Here is a 21884-nt window from a genome sequence, read left to right on the forward strand (position 1 = left end):
ATTTTACAATAATTTTTTAATTTTTACTCTATTTTATGTTCATTTGTATTTATAAGATAAAAATCATCAGTTGTGAGGTAACAGTATTACTATGTATAATAAAACAAGTGGACAATTATTGATTGTTATTTATTGGTGAGTTTATTCTGATATGCCTAAGTGTGTTAGTTGCTAGGTCATGTCTGACTCCTTGCGACCCCATGGACTGTAGTATGCCTAAAAATCTGTTTTTCAAAGTATTGCATATTAAATCACTTTTTCTTCATGTATCTCAAATATGCATAATTGCTGAAAGCAGCTAAGTCATCTGGATGCATTGTACACATAATATTAGTTGAAAACAATAGTACTTGCTAAGATAATTAATATAGTGCATAATTATATGGCATTGAAACTGCAAATAGAAAGCAGATTGCAGGTGTGACTTTCCTACGTTGTTTTCTTGTTGCTATTCTGGCTCTTTTAAGATTGCTCTCTAAATAGAATTTTTAATGTTGCAATAAAATTTGAAAGGCTGAGATCACATTTTGTTATTTTTTTTTAAGTGTCAAGTGATTTAAAATTTTTGAAAATATATTATCTTTCGTGCTATTATGTTTATATGCTATATTGTCTTATTTTTAAATAGTTTAACTGCATTTAGTATTTTATTTCATTATTCTCACACTTTATTATAGTACTAAATATTGAGTCCAGATTACTTTTATTTGACATTTACTGTCTACTGAATAGTAAATTGCATTTATAATCAGAGGCGTGTATCCAGGTGCTTGCTTATTTTTTATTATGTCTTTATGTGTCAAGGAGGAATAATAATACATAAATCTTTGATTAATAAAACCTATAGTTTCCATTAGACCTTTAGAGGAAAGGAAAATCTAAGGGTTCTTTAAGTTCTGCTTAAAGTTATACCGAAAGAGTGCTAGAATAAGCAATAAACTTCAGTCACATGAATGTCACACTTTCAGGATTTGATTCCTATCTAGCTTGCACTAAGTAGTTCTTTATACCACTGACATTTTTGTACTACTCATGCAAATTCCATATCTGTTTTTAGAAATATGATGAGCAGTGGATTTGAAACATGATTCTGTTGTGAGTCCCTCTGCTGCAGTTTTCTTTCATCCTACAAATAATTTACTTTTCTCCTACATATATTTCTACATATATTTATATGGGGACTTTTATTCAAACTCTGTTCTTCTTTCTGGTGTCTGCTAAATGGAAATTCCTTTCCTTGTTTCTTTACCTTTTAGCTGGCCTGAAGTTGACCTTTTTCTCTCTTTCTTTTGATCCTAACAGTAGATGAAAACTTTGCTCAAGCCATTTATTTAGGTATCTTTTATTTCAAGTTTCATAGAAAATTCAGAATTGACCCTATGGCAAAGCCTATTTTTAGGAGAAGACTCTTGAGAGTCCCTTGGACTGCAAGGAGATCCAACCAGTCCATTCTGAAGGAGATCAGCCCTGGGATTTCTTTGGAAGGAATGATGCTAAAGCTGAAACTCCAGTACTTTGAACACCTCATGCGAAGAGTTGACTCATTGGAAAAGACTCTGATGCTGGGAGGGATTGGGGGCAGGAGGAGAAGGGGACGACAGAGGATGAGATGACTGGATGGCATCACTGACTCGATGGACATGAGTCTGAGTGAACTCCGGGAGTTGGTGATGGACAGGGAGGCCTGGTGTGCTGTGATTCATGGGGTCGCAAAGAGTCAGACACGACTGAGCGACTGAACTGCACTAAACTGAAGACTACCTGTAAAGATGGATTCATTAAAATAACAGTTTTCCCTAAGAAAAGAGTATATATTTTAATTGAAAAGACTGGGAGATAAATTTCATCTTGATCTTGGAAAAACAGCAACAGGGTCTTTGTTCACTGCCCAGGAATTGAATCTGGGTAACCTGAATGAAAACTCGGAATCTTGGCCACTAGACCACGACGGGCTAGAGGCTGGAAGCAAAGTTCCCCTGGCTCTTCTTGCCCTGTTTGAAAAACGAATTTCTCAAGGAGGCAAAAACTGTAAAAACAGGCACAAAGTTTATTACTAGAGACACAGCACAACATGGGGGGAGCTCACAGAGAAAGACTGTTTATTTAGGACAGAAGCAAGGCAGAAATAACACCACAGGAGAGAAAGGGTGTGGGCATCTTTCCTAATGAGGAGAAGTGTAGTAAAGAAGCAGTTAGATCATTGATACAGGGCAGTTCTTCTGGGTCTTTGCTTACCTTTGGCCAGTTATCTGCATTCTCTTCTCACATCTGACCTGCTCTAGGACATGCCCCAACATGAAAAAGTGAAAGTGAAAATGTTAGTCACTCAGTTGTGTCTGACTCTTTGTGATCCCATGGACTGTAACCTACCAGGCTCCTCTGTCCCACAGGATTCTCCAGGCAAGAATACTGGAGTGGGTTGCCATTCCCTTCTCCAGGGATCTTCCCAACTCAGGGATCTTCCCAACTCAGGGATCAAACCCCGGTCTCCCACATTGCAGGAAGATTCTTAGGACACTCCCCAACATGAGTGCGTGTCTTTTTGCCAACATGGATTCCAGCATAGAGGGTAGTGGAGGTTTGACAGCACCTATTATGGGTTGGTGCCTCCTCCCTTTTGACCCCCAAGGAACCTTTCTACACAGATGCAGTCCAGGAGGTCTCTTTGACCTCAGGAGTGGTTGTCTTATCTCTTTACTTCAGCAGCTCGAAGCTCCTGTCAGTAACTTGGTTCTTAAAGTGTCTAGCAAAATCAAAGCTCCAATTTTCCTCTGTTTGACAAACAGCAGCTGTCTAGCCCAGGGGCCCATTTACCATCTACCTCAAACTTTTTCATTCCTGTTTAATGGTTAGGATGTTCATAATTATGCATTTTTTATAAATAATTTTTACTTTGCAAAGATATTTTTACTAGGTGGAAATTTAATGGGCTTGTTGCATCTTATTATTGATACATGATAATTTGAGAAAATTTATCTGCTTGATGTGGTTAGTAGTCCTTCTTTTTTACGTAGCTCCTGACTCAGAGAGGTTTAGTCTGGTTTGATAGTGTTGATTTTAGATAACAGGATCCTTATACTATCATGATGCACTGTATTTAATGTAATATATAAATATAAATATGCTAGCCACATTAATCTGTGGAGGAGATTTCTTTGGGTAAATATACCTTGAGCAAATATTTTGATGATTTTTAATAAAAAGTATATTTTACTCTAAAGCATAATTCTTCAGTGTACATGTATTACTGCCATAACACAATATATGATTTCTTTTTTTTATTATTTTATTTTTAAACTTTACATAATTGTATTAGTTTTGCCAAATATCAAAATGAATCCGCCACAGGTATACATGTGTTCCCCATCCTGAACCCTCCTCCCTCCTCCCTCCCCATACCCTCCCTCTGGGTCATCCCAGTGCACCAGCCCCAAGCATCCAGTATCGTGCATCGAACCTGGACTGGCATCTCGTTTCATACATGATATTTTACATGTTTCAATGCCATTCTCCCAAATCTTCCCACCCTCTCTCTCTCCCACAGAGTCCATAAGACTGTTCTATACATCAGTGTCTCTTTTCCTGTCTCGTACACAGGGTTATTGTTACCATCTTTCTAAATTCCATATATATGCGTTAGTATACTGTATTGGTGTTTTTCCTTCTGGCTTACTTCACTCTGTATAATAGGCTCCAGTTTCATCCACCTCATTAGGACTGATTCAAATGTATTCTTTTTAATGGCTGAGTAATACTCCATTGTGTATATGTACCACTGCTTTCTTATCCATTCAGCTGCTGATGGACATCTAGGTTGCTTCCATGTCCTGGCTATTATAAACAGTGCTGCAATGAACATTGGGGTACACGTGTCTCTTTCCCTTCTGGTTTCCTCAGTGTGTATGCCCAGCAATGGGATTGCTGGATCATAAGGCAGTCCTATTTCCAGTTTTTTAAGGAATCTCCACACTGTTTTCCATAGTGGCTGAACTAGTTTGCATTCCCACCAACAGTGTAAGAGGGTTCCCTTTTCTCCACACCCTCTCCAGCATTTATTACTTGTAGACTTTGGATCGCAGCCATTCTGACTGGCGTGAAATGGTACCTCATAGTGGTTTTGATTTGCATTTCTTTGATAATGAGTGATGTTGAGCATCTTTTCATGTGTTTGTTAGCCATCTGTATGTCTTCTTTGGAGAAATGTCTATTTAGTTCTTTGGCCCATTTTTTTGCCATTCTGGATAATCCCCTACCTAACAGGGCTCCACATATAATTAGATTTAGGGAAAGGCCATTCAAATCTATGAGACTTTGTAATCAAAGCCCTAACAAAAACAGTAAACTCTCCGTATAAAACCACTGATGCATGGACCTTGAGGACTTTTGCTTCTTTTTCTGTGATACAGGTCCTGGTAGCAATTCACATCTAATGTCATCATTTTGCTTAAATGAAAACTCCGAATCAAACTGTTGTCTCCTTTATTAATCCATTATTTAAAATCAGAGAGTATCTTTATAACATCTTTACCTGATCAGTTGTGTCTGACTCTTTGCTACGCCATGGACTGTAGCCTGCATGGAATTCTCCAGGCAAGGATACCAGAGTGGGTTGCCATTCCCTTCTTCAGCGAATCTTCCTGACCCAGGGATCAAACCCAGGTCTTCCTGCATTGCGGGCAGATTCTTTAATGTCTGAAAGTGAAAGTGAAATGAAAGTCGCTCAGTCTTGTCTGACTCTTTGCGACACCATGGTCCAAATAGTCCATGGAATTCTCCAGGCCGGAATACTAGAGTGGGGAGCCTTTCCCTTCTCCAGGGGATCTTCCCAACCCAATGATCGAACCCAGGTCTCCCAACTGCAGGTGGATTCTTTGCCAGTTGAGCCACAAGGGAAGCTCATTTCAGAAGATACTGTCTGAAAGTATCTTTATAACTTCTTTATCTGCACTCACATTCTTTCCAGATAGCTTAACTTAGTAGAATGTATGGTCATTAAAGTCATTAAAATAGTCTGTATTCCCACTGTGGGGGGAGGTATTTTTATAGATTTTCAGCTTTTTCCTAAGGTCTTTATATATTGTTTAGATTTTGGCTTTAATTGTGAGACAGCTTGCCCCTGATTACTTCAAAACAGTAATGTTGCTGGAAAGGAAAACTTAAGAATCAATACAACTCCACAGTTATATTGACATCATTCCCCTATTTACCAATTGCATATGAGGTAATTCACATCAAAGAAACCAGAACAGACTGTACTTTTGAAAAATATTCTCAATGTGGGAGAAACATGTTTTCTCAAAAAGTAAGGCCAATAAAACCAATATGCATAACCATATTCCCTTAAAAAATTCCATTAGTGCATAATTGGATCTTCCTGAAGTGATTTTTATAATTAAAAGCTATCTGAATTCCAACTGTGTTCAACAATCCTTGTAACCAGTGAATCCATAATGTTTTATTGGGTTCTGTGCATTTGGAACATGTGTTTTCCCCCTGTGTTTCTGCATATGTGTATACTTCTGTCTCTACCTCTATTTTTTGCTTCTATTGTGCTGTACTCAGTTGCTCATTCGTGTCTGACTCTTCTGACTCCCTGGACTGTAGCCTGCCAGACTTTTCTGTCCATGGAATTTTCCAGGCAAGAATACTGGAGTGGGTTGCCATACCCTCCTCCAGGGGATCTTCCTGATGCAGGGATCGAACCCGCCTCTCTTGCATCTCCTGCACTGGCAGGCAGATTCTTTACCTCTGCGCCACCTAGAATACAAATGACATAACATCTCTTCTGCAGCTATTAGAGTTTTCGTTTTTAATACAAGGCTGTGGTTGCAGTAAATCTCTTCTAAAATTTTGGAACTGGAAAATCAATGAAAGTTAGCACCATGAAAAGAGAAATTTGAACATTTTTTTTCAAACTTAGAAAGTAACATAGATCGAAACCATGTGTGAAATTCATTGACCTGGAACTTCTGGATCATATAAAGAGGCCTGGCTATGTCAACATGATCATTAATATTTATTGCTGGAGAGATGATGCTGGTAGTTAGAGTTCTGAAGCACTGACACTACATAAAGTATATCATTTTTCTAACTAAACTAAAACTTTTACTCTTGTACCTTAACTTCTATAAGGTGCCATCCATTCTAAAATGCTGTAAAATATCAGCCCTCTTTACTTTGATTAATGATACATTGTCAGAGTGATGAATTCTTCTAGAGTGTAATTTGAAAGATAATATCATTCTCGGGAGAAAAAAAAAGTTCAAGTAAGAATTTAGAACAGTTACCAGATGAAATCCTTACCATCATGGAGTGTAGCGAAGGATGTGGGGGAATCTGGAAATGCTGGCAGTAAATCACATTCTTTGGCTTTAGTTTAAGCTTCCATCTTAAAGTGAGATATATGATTTACTATGTGTCCTGAAGGCTGTTTTAGTCTGATTTTTTTTTAACATTTTTAGTATGTGGAGAAGTTGCACAGATAAATTTATTCAATTTCAGTCTCCTCTGCCTCCTGTTGCTACCTATTAGTACTACTGTAGGTAAATTTTCATATTTAAAAGATGGAAATACAATTATCTTTGAGTTTTAAAATGTGAAAAGACCTTAATAGATATCTGATAGCATTATGACACTTGATATTATAGTTATCCATTTTAAATATTTTATAATAGTAACCTTTACATTCTTATTCATTGGTTACTTATTACATAAAATGATAGTTGTCATGTTGTTAAATGGAAGATAATGTGTTTTGTGTTGCAAATCTAGATATATCCTTGTAAGCAGAGACAAAAGGCTGCAGGATATATGTGTGTTCTCAGTTGCTCAGTTGTGTCCAACTCTTTGAGGCCCTATGGGTTGTAGCCCGCCAGGTTCCTCTGACCATGGGTTTCTCCAGCCAAAAATACTGGAGTGGGTTGTCATTTCCTTCTCTAGCAGATCTTCTCAACCCAGGGATCAAACCCAGGTCTCCTACATTGCAGGTGGATTCTTTACCACTGAGGCAGTCAGTGATGCTCTCAATGATTGCAAAACCCCAAAACACCTCCCATGTTTCCAAATCTCCTTGCCTCAGTTGGGAAGCACTGGTCTTTGTATTAGTTAGGTCTCTTTACACTAGCTTGGGCAGAAAAGAATTTTTTCTTGTTGCTAATGACCTCACAGATGTCTTATTATATGGGAGTAGGGGTGATGTAGCTGAGTCATGATAAGAACCAAAGCTGATATTTTAAATTGCTGAAGGCTCAGGCAAACTCCTTCTTCCACCTTTATTATTTTTTCTTGTGTGTCTTCTCTAACTTTTAATTGTAATTAGCAAATTACAAAGATACATAATTGAGGATCAGTGACAGGGAGAACAATGTTGCTTTCTTGATTTTTAGATCTAAATCTTAATGAGCTCAACCTGGTGCTCATTTCTTGTCCAGTGAACCATGGCCCAGAGGGCAGAAATATGTTGAGTGATTGTAACCTCCTTGCTGGGACTGGTGATGATGAGCACTGCTATGGGTCAGGAAGAAATTGTGATAGAAGGGGACATGACAAGAGATTGAGCATTCACCCTAATGCAAATCTCTGATGTAGTCAGCCTAGTGAAAAAAGCTTCCTGTCTGTTGATTTATTTTTTAGTCCAAATTCCATTTATTGAAATTTAATTTACAAGCTATGAAATTCACATTGTAATGCACAGTTTAATGGTTTTTAAAGTAAATTTACAAGTCTGTGTAATAATCACCACAATTGAGTTTTAGAAAATTTCCATCACACCAAAAATTTCCTCGTCTTTTTTTTGCAACCAACTCTTGCTACCACTTCTTGTCCCTGGCAACCACTGGTCTGTTTTTTGTTGCTTTAGATTTGTCTTTACTATAAATTTCATAGAAATGGAATCATTCCTATGCAGTCTTTTGTGTCTGATTTCTTTCACTTAGCATAAGATTTCCGAGGTTCTTTTGCAGGGTAACGTGTTCATTGTAATGGTTTATTGCATTCTGACTCTGAATGATATTCCATTGTATGGATGTATCATATTTTCTTACTGCAGTCATCAGTTGAGGGGCATAGATATTTTAAAGACTTTTGGCTGTTAGAATGACGATGCTAGGGATATTTGTGTACAGGTCTTTGCACAGACTTGTATTTTTATTGCTCTTGTATAGATACCTAGGAGTGGAATAGTTGAGTTCCAAGGTTAGTATTTGTTAACTTTTCAAGAAACTACCAAAAGAACAGAATACAGGTATTTCCTTCTCTGTTTTCTAAAAGTGTTTTTTATTGGATTGGTTTAATTTCTTAACTGTTGGATAGAATTTGCAGGGCAAGCAACCTGAGTCTGGGCTTTTTTAAATGGGAAAATTTAAATTGCTAATTCAATTTCTTTACCATATTATTCTATTTTTTTTCCTTGAGTCAGTTTTGGTAATTTATTTCTTTCATTGAATTTGTCCATTCAATGTAAGTTGTCCAGTTGTTGGCATAAATATTTCAAATTCTATTATAATCTGGAAATTAGTGTAGGTCTATAGGAATGTTTCTTATATCATTATAGATTTGTTAATTGATATTTCACTCTGCCCCCCACCCCACCCCTTGGTCAGTTTAATAAAGGTTTACAAATTTTTATAAATTTATATTCAACATTGATGTTGGAGAAGATAAATTTATCTCCAACTGTGGTGTTGGAGAAGACCCTTGAGAGTCCCTTGGACTGCAAGGAGATCCAATCAGTCAATCCTAAAGGAATTCAGTCTTGAATATTCATTGGAAGGACTGATGCTGAAGTTGAAGCTTCAGTACTTTGGCCATCTGATGCGAAGAACTGACTCATTGGAAAAGACCCTGATGCCAGAAAAGATTGAAGGCAGGAGGAGAAGGGGATGACAGAGGATGAAATGATTGGATGTTATCACTGACTTGATGGACATGAGTTTGAGCAAACTCTGAGAGTTGGCGGTGGACAGGAAAGCGTGGCATGCTGCAGTCTATGGGATTGCAAAGAGTTGGACACAACTGAGTGACTGAATTGAACTGATAAAATTTTAAGTCTTTCCAATTTTAGTTGCATTGATTTTTTGCAATTGTTCTTATTTCATCGATTCTGCTCTGATCCTTATTTTCTGAATTCTACCTCCTTTTGGACTTTTTTCTTTTCTTTTTCAACCTTCTTGAAGTGAAGCTTAGATTGTTGATTTTAGATCTTTATTGCTTTCCCAAAAGCTGTAACTTTCACTCTAAGCACTGCTTTTCCTGCATACCATACATTCTGATATGTTGTGCTTTTATTTCCAGTCAATTTTCTAATTTTCCTTGTGATTTATTTTTCATCCAGAGTTTATTTAGAAATAGGTTGTTCAGCTTCTAAGTATTTTATGATTTCCCCAAGTTTTTTATTCCTGATTTATATTTGTTTGTTGAGATCAGTGAACATACTTTCTATTTCAATTCTTAATGAATTATTAATACTTATTTTATGTGGAGCATATGTTTGTCTTGGAAAATGTGTCACATGATCTTGAAAAGAATTTGTGATCTGATGTTGTAAGGTTGAGGGTTCTTTAAATGTCACTTAGGTCAAGTTACTTGAGATTATTAAAGTTTTCTAAGTACTGATTCTCTGCCTAGCTGTTTCATAAATTTATGAAAAGGAGGTATTGAAATTTCTAATGAAACAGCTCGGCAGAAAATCAGCAAGTCCATAGTGTTAATTACAGTGTTAATAATGTTGCTATATATGATTTTATGCTTTCAAAAGAAAGACAATAAAAGACAAAAAAATTAATGCATCTTTTCCATTTACTCATATATTTATGCTTCTGGGTTGCTGTCTTTCTTCTGGTAGATTTAATACCTTTCAGTCTTAAAACCTTTCTTTAGTATTTCTTGTCAGGCTGATATGCTAGAAATGAATGATCCTTTTACTTTATCTATTGAGGAATGTCTTTATTTTTGCCTTCATTTTTAAAGGACAGTTTTCTGAATGTAAAATTATCTTTGGCAGTTTTTTTTTTTTTTTTCCTTTGGCAGTTTTTCCTTTCAGGACTTCATATCATTCTACTACCTTCTGGGTCTCCATTTTTTCAGATATGAAATCAGCTTGTTATTCATATTGATGCACCCTTATATGTAATGAGTCCCTTTTCTCTTGTTCCTTTCAAGTTTTTCTGTTTGTCCTTGGCTTTCATAATTTGATTATGGTATGTCTTGGTGTAGATCTCTTATGTTTGTCTTTCTTGAAGCTTGTTGAGCTTTGTAGATTTTTTGCAGTAATAGTTTTTCATCAAATAAGAGAAGTTTGGGGCCCTCATTTCTTCTTATTTTTTAATGCTCATTTCTTTTCCTCTGATATTTCCACTAAATGTATGTTGGATGCTTGATGCTGTCCCATAAGTCTCAAAAGCTGTGTTCATTTTCTTTTCAATTTAGGTGATTGATCTTGTTTGGTCTTCAATTTAATTGAGTTTTTCATTTCGAATCTATTGTTAGTTTATATAGGTCATACTCAAGAATTTTCTTTTTGTGTGTGATTTCCATTTTTAAGTCAGCCCTTGTATAGCTCTCATTTCCAGGTTTATCCCATGTAATGTTTACCTATCCACTCCTCATCCCAACTGGAACCAAAACCTCAGGTTGTTGGAGCCATAGGTTTTCCTCATTCATTTATAACCAAATGTTCTAGTTCACTGATAATGCCAATGTAACTTCAAGACTCTCTCCTCCACTGGAATCAGGCACACTCCCTGTTCGCAAGGCCAGTCTTGACTTAGGAATAGACAAACCTGGGAAGGAACATTTAAGATAGGAGCAACCCCATGCAAGTAAGCCTTACACTTCGGAAAATTCAGAGTAGTTTTTTAATTTTTTTAAATAAATATTTATCAGTTTGTTCACTTTTGGTTGATTTCAAGAGTTCTGAAATAGTTTTTTTAAACAAATTTATCCAGTTTAGTATTTGTTTTATGGTTGTAGAATTATGTACTGACTTCTTCTTTATTCCATAGCCAGAGATCTACTGAATTTGGCAGGAATTCTATTCTCTGCATATTTAAATTATATTTCTTATTTACAGAAAAATAGTTTGCTATTGTGATCTATAAAAAGACAGCAGTCCTTTGAATGTCCTGTTTTATGCCATCCCTTCTGCTAAGTGTTTTTCATATAAGATATGTATTCACAACAGCTATCCTAGGTAGAGACTGTCTTCATTTTACAGTGCAAACATTTAGGCTTAGAGAGGTAAATAATTTGCCCTTTTCTGGTGTTATTAAAAGTGCCACTGATTTTACCTGTATTGACTTTGACTCAGGTCGCTTGAGTATAGAAATGAATGTTCAAATGGAATTTTTAGTCATTTTTATCTCAGTAAGTCAGTTAAATTAGACTCAACCACCATTTCTCAAGTATTTGTCAGCATCAAATGATGTCCTAGTTGCAAAGCATGAAGGGGACAGGGCAGCAGAGATATTACATGGTCCTCTCTCTCAAAGAATCAAGGGATTCATCATCACAAAAGAGAAGATAGATATTTTCAAATAACTGTAACACAGTTGACTGATAAGTGTTCTTACACAGTGATTATCAAACCTAATGTATGTTCAAATTACAGATTAAACTGTAGATTTTGATTCAGTGAGTCTGAGTAGGGCCTGAGATTTCATATTTTTAGCAGGTTTTCAGATGATAGTGATACTGCTGATATATAGATCACAGAGTAAACAGCAAAACTCTAGCATAGATGTAAGCTGGGAGTTATTAGAGCACACAGAATTCATGGGTTTTTAAAAAAAAATTTGCTGTGGTTAGTTGAGGAAGAAAACTTCATCTCTGAATGATAAATAGTTTGCTCTTGGAGTGATGTCACCATCATGGTAGCAAAAATCCACAACAAAGTATTAGCAAACCAAATATAATGCATTAAAAGGATCATGCAAAATGATGAGCTGGGATTTATTCCAGGCTTGCAAAAATGATTCAACATTTTCAAATCAACCAACATGATACAACACATAACAAAATGAAGGATAAAAATCAAATAATCATCTCAGTAGACACAGATAAAGCACCCAACAATATTCAACATCCATTTATGTTAAAAAATATTTAATAAAATGGTGAAGTGGGAAATGGGTACCCACTCCAGTGTTCTTGCCTGGGAAAATCCCATGGACAGAGGAACCTGGCAAGCTATAGTCCACGGAGTCTCAAAGAGTCAGACGTGACTTAGTGACTAAACAACAACAACAAGTAATATACTTCAACATAATAAAGGCCATATATGACACATCCACAGCTAACACCACATTCAATGTTGTTCGATCACTCAGTCGTGTCCAACTCTTTGCGACCCCATGGACTGTGGCATGCCAGGTTTCCCTGTCTTTCACCATCTCCCGGAGCTTCCTCGAACTCATGTCCATTGAGTCAGTGATGCCATCCAGCCATCTCATCCTCTGTTGTTCCCTTCTCCTTTTGCCTTCAATCTTTTCCAGCATCAGGGTCTTTTGCAGTGAGTTGGCTCTTAACGTCAGGGGTGTGTGTGTGTGTGTGTGTGTGTGTGTGTGTGTGTTAAATTGCTTCAGTCATGCCAGGCTCTTTGTGACTCTATGAACTGTAAGCCCACCTATGGGGCTCCTCTGTCCATGGGATTCTTCAGGGAAGAACACTGGAGTGGGTTGCCTTGCCCTCCTCCAGGGGATCTCCCTGACCCAAGGATTGAACTCGGGTCTCTTAACGTCTCCTGAATTGGCAGGCAGGTTCTTTACCACTACTGCCACCTGTAAAGCCCTTTTCACATCAGGTAGCCAAAGTATTGGAGCTTCAGCTTCAGCAGCAGTCCTTCCAATGATATGTAGTGTTGATTTCCTTTAGGATTTACTGGTTTGATTTCCTTGATGCCAAGGGACTCTCAAGAGTCTTCTCCAACACCACATTTTGAAAGCATCAATTCTTTGGTGCTCAGCCGAAGAATTTCATACTCAATGATAAAAACCTAAAAGCGACCCCTCTAAGATCAGAAACAAGACAAGGATGGCCACTCTTACTACTCTTATTTAATACAGTATTGGAAGTCCTAGTCAGAGCAATTAGGTAAGAAGAAGAAATAAAAGACGTCTAAATTGGAAAGAAAGACATTAAGCTGTCACTATTTGAGGATGACATGATTTTATTCAGAGGAAACCCTAAAGACCTCACTGAAAAGCTATTAGAATAGTAAACAGAAAACATGCAGTAAATTTGCTATCAGTATAAAAAAGTTGTGTTTCTATACACTAACAACAAAATTAAAGAGAGAAATTAAGGAAACAATTCATTTACCATTGTAAGAACAGCAAGAAATACCTGTTGCTGTGAAGTTGCTCAGTCGTGTCCGACTCTTTGTGACCCCAGGGACTGTAGCCTGCCAGACTCCTCCTTCTGTGGGATTTTCCAGGCAAGAATACTGGAGTGGGTTGCCATTTCCTTCTCCAATTTAACCAAGGAAATGAAAAACCTGTGTATGAAAATTATGAAGATCTTGTTGAAAAAAATTGAAGAAGACACACCCCAAAATTGGAAAGGTATTCTGCAGTCATTGGAAGAATTAACATTATTAAAAATAACATACATATGATATATTTTTCACATATCTAGGAACTTTGAAGTATTATGGTGAATTTCCAAACTTAATGATTCTGTTAAATTTTTTACCTCTTTAGGAGATAGATAGTTTAGGTTTGTTCTATAATTCTGCTTTTATAGAATATTTTTAACTTTGTTGCTAAAAATCTTGTGCTTTTTTCCAAAGTCCACATTACCTTTCAACTCTCCTCTCCCCTGCAATATGTAGGTGAAATGAGCAAAAGGAATATGTCTGTTCCTCTCTTCATTATGCTTGTGCTTGGTCAAACATGGAAATAAATAAGTACAATAAAGAAAAAACAAAACCTCAGTCTCACACCTCCCACTCCATCCCACCCCTCTAGTTTGTCACAGAGTACTGGTTTGAGCTCCCTGAGTCAATTATCCAAATAAATTAATTAAAAAAAAAAAAAAACACGCACATTGAGTTCTAACCACTGAGATGCTAGGGGATTCATCAGTTTTTGTAAATAAAATTTTATTGTAACACAGCCACAAGATAAAAAAAAAAAAAGCCCAAATTCAACCTAATCTCCACACAAGTGATTGTACATATGTATATTATATATGAAAGTTGTTAAGAGAGTAAATCCTAAGAGTTTTCATCATAAAGAAAATTTTTTTTCCTATTTCTTTAATTTTATATCTACATGACATGATGGATGTTCACCAAACTTATTGTGGTAATCGTTTCATGATGTGTGTAGTTTTGTTTAATGGAAGGAACAATGTTCATGTCTATTATTAGAGATACAATTTAATAATTTAAGTTTCAGGAAACCAAAAATAAAGCACATTTTCTGTGTAAGGTGGTCTCCCCTGATAGTTCAGCTGATAAAGAATCTGCCTGCAATGCAGGAGACCCTGGTTCGATTCCTGGGTCGAGAAGATCCGCTGGAGAAGGGATAGGCTACCCACTCCAGTATTCCTGGGCTTCTCTGGTGGCTCAGCTGGTAAAGAATCTGTCTGTAACGTGGGAGACCTGGGTTGGGAAGATCTCTGGGTTGGGAAGATCCCTGGGTTGGGAAGATCCCTGGTTGGGAAGATCCCCTGGAGAAGGGAAGGGCCCCATGTATAGTCCATGGGGTTGGAAAGAGTAGGACACAACTAAGCAACATTCACTTTCACTTTTTCTGTGTAAGGTAAGACATTGTGGGAAAGAAAATTCACATTGGCATTTTGCTTATATTGAATTAACAGAATTTTAAGATGTTTAGATGTAGGGTTCCAATGTTTCAGCTATTCATGACATTTACTTTATCTTTTAGCAGTAAATTTAACTGAAAAATAAAATTATTTTTTGGCCATTTTGTGATCTCTTAATATGTTACCTAAAAATATTATAAAGATTGTTGAATTATTGTTAGCAAGATTCATTTTAAGACAGGAATAATCTTTGTTCTGTGTTACTTAAATATATATGCTTGAATGATAATTCTGTCTTGATAATTTTATATAAAATTAATACTATTGCTTTCTGATATTTTAAAGAATATAAGGTATAAACTATAAATTTTAACCACCTTTGAAATAAATAATATTTTGTCATAGGGAATTTAAAATTAGGTTAAGTTGGATTACTTTGCTTAAAAAGATATTTGTTAAAATACAGGTATTTCTGGAAAAATGAAACATCACCATTGGCTTAATTTCCTTTTTCTTTTTTTTGATAAATCAATGTTATTCAGGTTTAATTTATGAACCACAAAATGCACCCATTACTTCTGTGTTCACATTGTTTAAAAATTGTAACATACAAACAATATAAAATGTTACCATCTTAACCATTTTTAAGTGTACAGTTCAGCAGTGATCAGTATGTTCATATCATTATGTAAAATGCACTCTTTTGAAGTATGGAGTTTAATTAGTTCTGTGTTTGTCAATACACTTGTGTAACCTCCAGTATAAATTAATACACAGTCTTTCTATCACTCCCCCCAAATTTTCCTTTGTGCCTGTTTATGATCTTCACTAACTGCAAACCAAGTAATAGCATCAAGAAGGCAACAGGTCCTGGCAAGGATTTGGTGTAAATGGAACCATTGTACACTGCTAGTGGGAATGTAGATTGGTTCAACTACTATGGAAAATAATATGAGGTTTTCTCAAAATATTAAAAATAGACCTACTGTTCAATTAGACAGTTCTACCCCTGAATATATACCCAAAGAAAATTAAAAGAGGGTTTTGAAGAAGTAGGTACAAGCCTATGTGGCATCACTCACAATATGGAAACAACCTAAATGCCAGTCAGTGGGTGAATGGATAAAAATGTTGTGGTTTATATACACAATGAAGTATCCTGCAGCCATGAGAAAGGGGGATTATCCTTTGGCCACTGTGACAACATGGATGGACCTTGAACAGTTTACGCTGATATATGTCAGACAGAGACAGAAAAATACTGTATGATATCCCATATGTGTAGAATCACAAAAGTCAAACTCATATAAAACAGTGAGTAAGGTGGTGTTTACAAGGGTATAGTGGAGTGGGAGGATGAGTAGTGTTGTTTAAGGTACAAGCTCATAACAAGCGGTGAATAAGCCATGGAGATCTAATGCACAGTATAGTCAATATAGACAACAATTGTGTATTATAAATATGAATTTATTTTAAAAATGAGGACTGCTTAAGTCTATAAAGGCTTTTTGATAATCCTTGGGAAAATTTAGAGCTGGTGTCATAGGTCTGTATATGGCCAGTAATATGTGTGCATAGGTCATATTAGTCATTTTTCATAGATAAATTTATTCAGTGTGAAATAACACTGGTTAATTTGATGTTCACTGATTTTTTCCAAAGCCAGATTGCAATGAATCTTAATAAATTTACAAAAGGTCATAACTGGAAAGTGTCAATGTAGTCTTAGCTATTTAAATAGGTAACTAGATGAAAATTTTAGAATAGGGATATTTCCATGGGAGAGTATAAAATAACCATTTCTGATCCCTGCTGAAGTTTGCTTCTGTCTTGAGAACATTTGTTTAAGAAGCAAGACCTATTCCTTGTGTACCTAATACCAGGTTTTCAGCAAGTCTCTGAAGGGTTTGCATCTTCCCTCGAGAGTTTATCTGGTTCAAGCTCAGATGCGATCCAGACTCCTGCAGTGTCCTTGGGCAAATCAGGGTTATTGCAGCTAGAAAGCCCTTCAGAAAATAGGACCTTCCTGGGATTTGCCTGTTTTATTCTTCCAGCCATGTGAAGGCATTTGACAAGGTCTTTGAATTCTTTTCTTCCCCCTTGTTATTTATTTTAATTCTGTAGCTCTCTCTGTCCCCTGCAACGCCTTATTTTTATGTTATTTTGCTCTATTACTATTTGCCAGGCACTGTAGTAACTGTACAGAGACTTAAGAAGACATGATGTTTTTTCTTCTGTGAACTTTTATGGTATAGATAGACATCAAGAAATGATTCAAAATCAATATTTGTGTGGGGTTGTAAAGATCTCAGAATAAGAAGAGGATACAAAGAATGGACACTTCATGCAGCTAGGGGAGGAAGGCAAAGAGGGGTTCCTGAAGCTGTGGGAGTAACCTGGGGTGAATCTAGAAGGGGAGGTAGGGGTCTGCCAGGCAAAGGAGGTAATAAAGGAGGGAGGGCCTTCCTGGTATCTTATGAGCAAAGGCATGACAAAAAGAACTTGGAATTTGATAGGGCACTTCCTGATGTGCACTTTGAGTAGTTAATACTTTCTAAAGATGTTTTATCACGAAGAAAATACTCATTACTGCTTATTCAGACTCCCTCTACATCAACTATATTTAGTTCTTTAGCCATGATGTGCACAAAATAGCTCATCTGTCTATTTGGGGTCGATATAATGGAAAGGCTATGAGTTATTAGTGGAGAAGGAAATGGCAACCCACTCCAGTATTCTTGCGTGGAGAATCCCAGGGACGGGGGAGCCTGGTGGGCTGCCATCTCTGGGGTCGCACAGAATCGGACACGACTGAAGCAACTTAGTAGTAGTAGTAGTATGAGTTATTAGAATTATACACACCTGGGGTCACTTCCCAGCTCTGCCACCCACTCACCATGTAACCACGATCAAGTTATTTAAACCCTCAAAACTTTATCATTAAAACAATGATAAAAATAGTTAACACTTTACAGTTGAGTTGAGGATTAAAAGATATGTTTTTAAGATACTTAAGATAATGTGAGCTCAAACTAGGCATTCAGTAGATGGCAACTGTCACTATTATATGGCTGATATAAATAGCAATTTATATTTTTAAACATTGAACAAAATGCATTGAATTTTGCTAGTCATAGAATAATGAAAACATGATTTAATATATATAAATTACTTAGGCTGACATTGGGCTTTTTATTCCTATCTTCTTTTTTTCTATAGGCAAAATCGCAATTATTATCCAATGTATTGGATGCTGCCCATCGGTTTATAAAGGAAGTGAATCCAGATGAACCCAAATGGGAGAATTGTTCTACAAAAGAGATTAGTAAAAGCCAGCAGAAAACCAAGTCTCCTATTCTGCAGGGGAGCAGCTCTCAGGTAAATGGAGAAAAATACAGTAGACATTTTCTGTCATACCTGATCATGGAGACTGTCATTCACATACTAGAGGTTTAGAGTTTTAAAGATTATTTGATCACATTATTGTTTAGTATGAATTTGTTTTCTTATTAATCAAAAGCATTTTTACTGTAAAATCCTTTTGAGGAGATTGCTTTGATTTCACCGGCTGCTGGTTTTTTGAGGAATGATCTTTTGACTATATTGCTTTCCAGGCATTTTCACCACATCCGGAAATGAATATTTGAGAGAAACATAAGAAAATAACACAATGCAATATGGCAATTTTATTTTAATCAGAATCTCAGGGAGACTAAAAGTACAAAACCTTTCCAAGTGTTTTAAGTGACAGGCAATTTCACAGTTATTTAAAATCAGATTTATAACAAATTTTATGGTTATTCAAATTGATTACTGATCCTAGATAAGCTTATATCTACTCATGTCGGTATTTTAATAATAGACTTGTACTGATTCTTTAGCAGGAAACAAATTTCCTCAAATTTTGATCCTTGTAATAATTCTCATTCTTTTAGATGTCACTCACCTTTTCACATGGGCTTTCCTGATAGCTCAGATGGTAAGGAATCTGCCTGCAATGCAGGAGACCCAGGGTTCAATCCCTGGGTCAGGAAGATCCCCAGGGGAAGGTAATGGCAACCCACTCCAGTATTCTTGCCTGAAAAATTCCACGGACACAGAAGCCTGGTGGCCTAGAGTCCATGGGAACACAGAGTCAGACATGACTGAGTGAATAACACTTTCACTTTCACCTTTTCAGTGTAGTTCAGAAATAGTGACTTGACAAAAGTCACACACACACAGCTTGTTACTTTATGACAGAGTCAGGCTTGAACTTCAGTCTGTTGAGTTTCAAACCCTTGCTCAGAGAACATAAAAGAAAACTATCTGTGTTAGTAGGGTCCCTTTACAGCAGAGAAACTATACTTGAGTTGTCTAGAAAGAGTAGCATTCTGGTGGGGATTTTGCTTAGTAGACCTGCCAAGAGTGCTTGTGAAGAATCATTGAATGAGTTACAGCCTTATGATTAGAATAATAATATGCTGAGAACCCGGAGAAGGCAATGGCACCCCGCTCCAGTAGGCTTGCCTGGAAAATCCCATGGATGGAGGAGCCTGGTAGGCTGCAGTCCACGGGGTCGCTAGGGGTCAGACACGACTGAGCGACTTCACTTTCACTTTTCACTTTCATGCCTTGGAGAAGGCAATGGCACCCCACTCCAGTAGTCTTGCCTGGAAAATCCCATGGATGGAGGAGCCTGGAAGGCTGAAGTCCATGGGGTCGCTAGGGGTCGGACACGATTGAGCGACTTCACTTTCACTTTTCCCTTTCATGCATTGGAGAAGGAAATGGCAACCCACTCCAGGGTTCTTGCCTGGAGAATCCCAGGGACAGGGGAGCTTGGTGGGCTGCCGTCTATGGGGTCGCACAGAGTTGGACACGACTGAAGCGACTTAGCAGCAGCATGCTGAGGACCAACCATGTGCCAAACACGGTTCTATGTATTTTATGTGTATTATCTCTTTTTTCATCCTTTTTTAATTGTTTCTTTTTCTCAAATGAGAAAATTATGTCAAAATATAGTTTTTAAATTGCCCGAGATATCATTGATTGTGCAACTTCAGTTTCAACTCAGACCTTATAACTCCAAATTACCTGTTTTTAATCACTACCCAGAGGCTGAGATTTTAAGGGTTTCGCCTTCATGCTTGTCATTTTATCTAACTTATCCTACCAATAAAAATAGTAATAAATCAATATCCTCACATTTATTAAATATTATATGCTAGGCATTGAGCTTAATCCTTTAGTTTCTTTATCTTATCCAATAATGACAATAACCCTATAAGTTTTGCATTATCATTATCTCATTTAACAGATGAGAAAGTCAGAGAGGATTTAAGTTACTAGGTGTACTAGAAAGCTATAGGGCTTACTCCTTTGCCTGAACTTTTAATCCCTAAATTAAATTCTGCCTCTTGTCCCCATCAGTAACTGTGTCTGCTCTATAGACCCTCCACCTCTGGTCTTAACCTAGAAACTATTAATTCAGTGGTTTCATCCAGGATTGCACAGTAGAATCAACTGGAGAAACATTAGGGAAACACCTGTGACTGAGTTCAGCATCTCTGTGGGTGGTCCAGTCATGTGCCTTTAACACCTGCTTATTCTGTTGAGTACTCCTGGTTGGGCATTATTCCTGCTGTCAACCTGTATACAGTGCACACATTAAGAAGTACCCCTGTCGTATGCTTGGTACTCCTCTGTGCTGAAGAGCAGAGTTTTTCCAACTGCAATAAACATCACAAGTACTGCGTGAGCTTTTTGAAAATGTGTACTCCTGTCTTGCCACTCAAATTTGGATTTTTTTACATTTAGGTTAGGGCCCAGGAATCTGATTTTTTATTTATTTACTTTTTAGGACTAAACGTTTTAATTTTTTTTAAACTTTAAACTTTTTATTTTGTATTGAGATATAGGCAGTTAATAATGTTGTGGTAGTTTCTGATGAACAGTGAAGGGACTCAACCATTCATATACACATATCCATTCTCCCCCAAACTCCCCTGCCATCCAGGCTGGCACATAACATTGAGCAGAGTTCTATGTGCTATAAAAAAAGGTCCTTGCTGGTTAACCATCTTGAATATAAGTGTATACATGACCTTCCCAAAGCCCCTAAGTATCCCTTCCCGCTGCCCCGGAAAACCATAAGTTCATTTCCTAAGTCTATGCGTCTCTTTCCGTTTTGTAAGTAAGTTCATTTGTATCACTTCTTTTTAGATTCCACATATGAGGGATGTCATATGATATTTCTCCTTCTCTGTCTGACTTATTTCACTCAGTATGACACTCTCTAGGTCCATCCATGTTGTTGCAAACGGCATTATTTCACTCTTTGTAACGGCTAATAAGGAATCTGATGTTTAATTGGCTTACCCAGCAACTTGAATGCCTGGAAGAATCAAGATAGTGGATTCAAGCCAGTGGATATCCTTGGAAGGGAGTGCAGTTCATGAAAGCTTTCATTTTAGACTGAAACCTGAGCTTGAAATACTGACTCTGGTTTTCTTACAGCTTATAGTTTTGTAACATTGGGCGATTTGCTTAGCTTTCCTTTCCTTTTCTGGAAAGTGGGGATATTAAAACATATTTTGCAGTGGTATATTTGGCCTAGAGGGGCCACATATGACAGCTGAAACATTTAAGAGTGAATATACCATCCTCTGGCTTTTTCCTATCCTGTCACTGCTGTGTGGAAACCAAGTATTCCATAGGCATAGCTGTGAAATGCAAATGTCTTATGTCTCTTATTCACTGCTTGAAAGGGAGCTGCCCTGGAGAGCGTCTGTAATCATTGGAACACTCAACTCATTTTGTATAAAGCACTGAGTTTTAAGTGCTTCTTCATGAGTGTAGTGTGCACGCGCACACACACACACACACACACACACACACACTGCTTACTACTGAATACCTGTAAATACCTTCTCACATACTTCTAAGGCTCAGTATTTCCAAGCTAAATTCATCACCTCTTCTCCCAACCTGTAGATATTACTGTTGGTGACAGCTCTCTTCAAGCTTTTCAAACTGGCAAGAACAGTTATTTTCTATAATCATTTATCTTCTTCCTTTGTACTTCCAATCAGTTACCATATCTTAAAACCATCCGAAAACCCTTGAGTATTTGGTCACTT

At 37.0% G+C, this 21884-nt stretch overlaps 1 protein-coding gene across 7 annotated transcripts in view; it reads left to right on the top strand.

The window, feature by feature from the left end:
- ZBBX (zinc finger B-box domain containing) overlaps window positions 1-21884 on the top strand; it is a 125410-nt gene that overhangs the window by 40065 nt on the left and 63461 nt on the right. For all 7 annotated transcript variants that reach the window (XM_061416798.1, XM_061416816.1, XM_061416807.1 and 4 more), the window contains one exon: window positions 17983-18141. In XM_061416798.1, the coding sequence (XP_061272782.1) occupies window positions 17983-18141 (159 nt within the window). The remainder of the gene's footprint in view (window positions 1-17982; window positions 18142-21884) is intronic.

This window comes from Bos javanicus, chromosome 1, assembly GCF_032452875.1.
Source record: "Bos javanicus breed banteng chromosome 1, ARS-OSU_banteng_1.0, whole genome shotgun sequence".
Taxonomy (NCBI): Eukaryota; Metazoa; Chordata; class Mammalia; order Artiodactyla; family Bovidae; genus Bos; species Bos javanicus.